Source organism: Echinops telfairi, unplaced genomic scaffold (genome assembly GCF_000313985.2).
Source record: "Echinops telfairi isolate 266 unplaced genomic scaffold, ASM31398v2 ScPeMD7_3;HRSCAF=10, whole genome shotgun sequence".
In the NCBI taxonomy this organism is placed as follows: Eukaryota; Metazoa; Chordata; class Mammalia; order Afrosoricida; family Tenrecidae; genus Echinops; species Echinops telfairi.
Genome location: NW_022103899.1, coordinates 7978432 through 7984431, shown reverse-complemented (window position 1 = coordinate 7984431; position 6000 = coordinate 7978432). Strand labels below are relative to the sequence as shown.

General features: G+C 34.4%; 1 protein-coding gene across 5 annotated transcripts in view; it reads right to left on the bottom strand.

Annotated features, from left to right (window-relative positions):
• Positions 1-466: 466 nt before the first annotated feature.
• The window catches only part of ITPRID2 (ITPR interacting domain containing 2), a 42489-nt gene continuing 36955 nt past the window's right edge, over positions 467-6000 (bottom strand). For 4 of the 5 annotated variants that reach the window (XM_045293952.1, XM_045293955.1, XM_045293963.1 and 1 more), the window contains 2 exons: positions 2532-2653; positions 467-1580 (listed from right to left, as the gene is read on the bottom strand). In XM_045293952.1, coding sequence (XP_045149887.1) covers positions 2552-2653 — 102 coding nt within the window. In that variant the 3' untranslated portion in view covers positions 467-1580; positions 2532-2551. The remainder of the gene's footprint in view (positions 1581-2531; positions 2654-6000) is intronic. The other variant, XM_004701470.2, reaches the window with a different exon arrangement.

The following is a 6000-nucleotide window of genomic DNA, read 5'->3' as shown; positions in this document are numbered from 1 at the left end:
GTCCACCATTACAGTTGTTGCAACTACAACTGGCTACAAAGCAGAATAGTTAAAAATCAATGGTCTCTGTATGATGTTAAGATGGGGTTGTTTGGTCCATACCCATCATGATTGCTGTTAGAATTAACCGGTTAAACTGCTGAGTAATTTCACCATGGACTGTAAGAATATTTTAATATCTCATGTGTGATTAATTTTAGTTTCTAGAGGAGTGGCATGGGGTCTCAGATGGTACTAATTAGGACCGGAGAGCCAGAGGAGACCAAACGGCATCACTACGTGCTCCCTCTCCGGGGTGGTCTATAGTCTGAACTATGTATTTTAAGCATCATAGCAGCCTCTGCAAGGAAATTGAATCAAAACCTATTTTGTTATGGGATGAAATTCTTTTAAATTTTGTTGTAGATCATATCTAATCCAAATCCTTCAAGTTGTGGTTCAAGTAAAGAAGCTACTGATAAACATGTTAGGCAAAATAAATACTTTATTGTTTTAATTATTTTTTTTTTTTTAGAAATCAGCCTTTGTGTGATAACTCAAACATTCATAGACCTTGTAGTTATTCTTTCAAAGAATACTGTTAACATCTGAAGAATTTTGATTAAAATTTTACACACAAAGAAACATGAGTTGAAAACTATAAATGCTAAAAGAATGCCAATAACATTTGATTATTACTTTATATATCTATCTAACACATATAAAACCAAATAGGGCACATTTTCTTTTTATATCCCATAAAAAGTGAATTTTTTCTAATGGTCAAACCATGTGTGGATGAGAACAGATCTAAATTACTTCCAATTTGAAAAGGCTAAAACCAGCTTATCATATTTATCCATTCAAGTTGTAGGCCCTGTTGCTTTGGCATTACTCCACGCTTGTGTCTGAAGGGCAGGAGAGCCCACTCCTTCTAATAAAGAAGTCTGGACAAGGCAAAAGGCACATAGTGTTTAATATAAGGCATTCTACACCCAAAGAAGATGACTATGCAAGCTATGATAAAATTACACTTGAGTAAAGGACAAAGGCTTACAGTGTAAGAACATTAAGTAGTTGGTAACCTCATATAATTCTATCACATTGCTATTAGTAACCTCCTCAAGAATTATTAATTTTTACAACAGAACAGTTTTTCTTCTTGGAAGTGACACTAATTAACAGTAGTGGAGGGAAAATCATTGGTTGCTTCAAGCTCTCAAAAAATGATTTCAGTTATTGCACAGTAAATACCTCATAGAGGTCAGTGTTTTAAGAAGCTATTCTGGAGAAATATGTTATTTATAAGTTGGTTAAGTCTGGAGGTCTTCAAGTTTTAAAATTAATTCTACATAGGGGATCAATTAGAAAATATTGAAAAACAAATAAATATTAGGTTTTCAAACGGCTACAGTTTTGATAGTTCAGAAAAGTGCCTAAATCGCTATGTATATTTGAAAGATATGCCCAGAAGAAACAAACACTGTACATGTATACAGTAGCCCAGTTCAGCAGCAAGTATCTTCTGAAACACAGATAACACCTCCACCAGTGTACAATGGTAACTCCAATATGATACAGCTAATACGATCCATGTCAACCTAAAAAGAAAGAAAGACAGTAACATTGAGTATATTTTGACTATTACTAGAAAGTTCTTTGACAAAGGAAAAGAAAATTGTTTTTTTCTGTGATCTCTATGCCTTTTACTGAGTGCACTTTTCCTTATGGTTAGTTTTGAAAAGAAAACCTTCGGGCTTTTAATAACTTAACTCATCAAATACTTCCTAGTATCTACAGATGAAAGTATAGATTAGTTTATTTTTATTTTGAAAATTTATAGAATGCTTATGTCTATTACTCTTGCAATGTATTATTCTTTCTGCACTCACAAAGTCTTACTATGAGCAACTACATTATAAAATGTAGTAAGAGCCTCAAAAGAAAACTAATTTTTAATTTATTTTACTAAGTAAAACATCTTTATAAATTATGATAATTATATTTGGACATAGTATTTTGTCTTTTAAAGAGACATTTACCCTAAGATATTAAGAACCTGTTACTCTGAACATCATGCCCCATAAACTATATATGAAATGCCATTACAAGCAATATTTTCACAATGTTCAGGCTTGAAGAACTAAAATAACTCAGTCTCTCTCTCACTGCCACTGAGTCCATTCTGGTTCACAGTGACCCTCTGGGGCAGGGCAGAACTGCCCCTGTGATGGTAACTACTCAAAATTGGAACTCTTATGAAAGGAGAAGGCCCCATCTTTCCCTGAGTTGCTGCTGGGTTCAAACTGCTCACCTTGCAGTTAGCAGCCCAACTTGTAAGCACTATATTACTAGGGATCCTATATAGTCTCTTGGAGATTAGTATTATAGGAATTGACTTGCTTGTATTTTTAATGGCCTTGTATGAGTTTTCGTAAATTAGATGCATTTTAAAAAGAAAAAGTTAGCTGCAGAAACAGATTTGTCTACTAAGAAACAAACCATCAAAAAACCTAAGTGCTAATTTATAATTCAACTAAAGGAAAACTTACCTGTAAATTCTATTTAATGACTATTTATCTTGCTTAGAATTAGATGCTTTACTTGAAGATACTGCTGCCAAAAGTCCACTTACAATTTCCCGTCTGATTTCTCCAACAATAGACTCTTTAATCTGTAACAGAATAAGAGAGAACAATATTATTGAAATTAATTTTCATATTTTCAAAAATAGAAATAAAAAGAACCCATTGTTGCAATCAAGTAAACTGTACAGATAACAAGATTCAAATGAATCTTCATATGATACAGATAGGTCAATGGAAAAGAGTGTCTACCGGTCCTCAAACCCAGATCAACATCACAATACTTAAATTGAGAACATTAATATTATTTTACAGATTTAAAAGCTTTCAGTAAAGCAAGAGTGAAAACTCTAGAATTAGTGACGGGGTGAACTTATGGTGGTGACCTAGACATTCTGTGTCATTTCTCCAAAATAAAGATCGGAGAAACCAGTGAAAGAGATACATCAAATGAGAGCATAAAGAATTGGATCAAACACTGGAGGAAACAATTAAATGAAAGCTATAAACAAGGAGACAGGGCAGGGGTGCCCTGTCAGCTGGTCTTGTGCACCATGGCCATTTTAAGAAACTGTGACTGCATTGAAAGGACAATGGAGTAGAACTGAGTAATGGAGGGCAAAATTAGCTAAATAAAAGGCAAATCCCTTAGTACCATTCTGTTAGAGTAATTATAAAAAAAGAAACCAGGTTGAAATTACAATAGAACAATTGTTTTCAATTTTGGATCTCCAGAACAGGCCATATGTCAGGCCACAAAGCAAGGTTCAGTCAATTTAAAGACACCCAAATAGTACATACAACATACCTTCTCAGATCACAACACTATAAAAGTAGAAATCTATTAACAGGAGGAACATGGAAATAACCAACTAAGAACTATTGGGCAGTATAAGAAATAAAAAAAGAAAATGTAAAACTCTAGAATCAAATAAAAAATGATAAAAAAGACCAAAATTTTTGTGACACAGTCAAAGCAGTGTTCAGAGGTCGATCTGAAATAATAAACACACACAGTAAAAAAAAGGAACGAACCCAAAGATCAACACCTCCATCCAACAGTCCAGCAACTAGAAAAGAACAAAAACAGAGGAAATAATAAAGGTTAAGCATGACTATGTGAGACAGAGGCAACAAACAGAATCAACAAGACTAGAAGTTAGTTCTTTGAAAGGATTGGTGAAATGTTAAAACAACTGAAGTAAAAAGGGTAACAGCAAGATAAAGGAAATGAGTACATTTCTAGAAGAACACCTAAATACTGATCGAGGTAGACAAATTGAACCCATAACAAAAGACCATAAATGAAATGGACAATAACAAATTGGCTCAGATGGCCTCACAAAAGAAATCTCGTAAACATTCAGAGAAGAGCTGATGTAAATTCTACTCATAATTGTCCAGAAGATAGAAAAGGCTCGTATGCTCACAAGTCCATTAATAACGTGAGCATAACCCTGGCACCAAAGCTAGAACTATTCTATTCCGGCTCAGAGTGACTCCATCTAGGCTTTCCCAGACGGTAAATCTTGGCAGAACAGTGTGTTTGACCACCAATTTTGCAGTTAGCAGCCCCAAGCTTAAGCCACAGCAAGGCAGGCTTCTACATCCTCAAAAAGACAACTAAAAAACAAAATTATAGGCCTATATCTCTCATGTACATAAAGGCAAACATTTTCAACAAAATCCTAGCCAAATGAGTTCAACATCTTATCAAATATATCAATAATGCATCATGGCCAAGTGAGAGTTATACCAGGTATGCAAGGATAGTTCAACATTAGAAAAGCAATCAACATAACCTATCACATAAATTAACAAAGGAAAAGAGCCATATAATCATATAAATCAATGCAGAAAAGGCAACTGATAAAAAATCAAACCTACTGTTTGATAAACCTCTCAGCAAAATAGAAATCAGAAGGGAAATTTCTGTATGTAATTATGGGTATGTACACAAACTAACTTAAGACAGATCAAAGATCTCCCTGTAAAACCTTAAACTGTAAATAAACTAAATCACTAGCCTACAAAATAGTAAATTTACATCAAAAGCCTTCTTGAAAAGAGTAAAAAAAGAACCTAAAGACTGGGAAAATCAGAGGAATAACAACATATCTCACAAAAACTTAAGATCTAATTTTAGAAAACTTCAACATCTTCAACAACAAAAAAGAGAATTCAATTTAAGAATAGGTACAAGACACAGACACTTCATGAAAAAAGGTATTTAGGTGGTTAATAAAAATATGATGGTATGTTTATAGTTATTAGCCTTTAGGAAGATGTATATCAAGCCTACAATGAAATATAATCTTACTCTTACTCTGACACCAATGGCTACTATGGTGGATTAGATATCTTCTACTATGGATTAAAAAAGAAACGTAAAGTAATAAATATTGGCAGAGATGGAGGAGGGAGATTGCAATTCTTATACACTGCTAATGGAAATGAAATTCCTTAGTAAAATTAGAAATGGAAATACCATATTATCCTACAATCCATTACTAAGTACCCAGGGAAGCTTAAGAAAAATTTTTAAAAATTAGAATTCAAAGATAATGGAAGAGTACTGTGTTAGTCCAGTGCACTATCTCAAGTACCATGAACTTTCTGATGCCTCTTCATATATCTGAAGAGAAATATGAGCCATGACACAATAGATCTATGCACCCATGCTCACTGTGGCACTAGTCACAATAGTGAAATCATGGAAACCACCCAAGTGTCCAACAATGGATACATGGATTAACAAACCATGATGCATACTCAAAATGCAATACTGCTCCAAATTAAAGAATTACGATGAATCAGTTAACACCTCATAATATGGAGCAAAGAAGATTAAAAATAATAAAAGCTCAAGGAAACAATTCGTTCAAAGGACTAATGGACCACAGCCTGCACTTGGCTGAGACTAGAAGAACTAGATGGTGCCCACCAACCACTCTGGTAGAAATCACAGTAAAAGTGCCTGGACAGAATGGGAGAAAAATGTATGCCTAAATTCAAAATAATTAAATAAAACAACAAAGATGTGCTGATCTGATAAGAGATTGGTGGAACTAAGCCTAACCCTGGGCACCACCTTTCAGCCACGCAGAGCAGCCTCTAAAGGGAATAATCAGCCACAGGAAACCACAGGGGCACCGTTCACGCGACACCAAAGCCCAGAAGGCAGGCAGAGGTAGGAAGGAAGGATGCAGGAAACCCGTGAAGCCAGGCAGAAGGCAGCAATCTGCATAGATAGTTAACTCGAAAACGAACGTGCTCGGTCAACGTTCAACCAAATCACAATAAAACGTAAAGAAAAAGGTACATTCACTTTTATGTTTTTATTAATATTTACCTTAATAAATATTAAGGTAATCAAAAGAATTAAGTCATGTTCTCATTGCAAAGAAAACTCATTGTGGGAAACAGAAGGATTTCT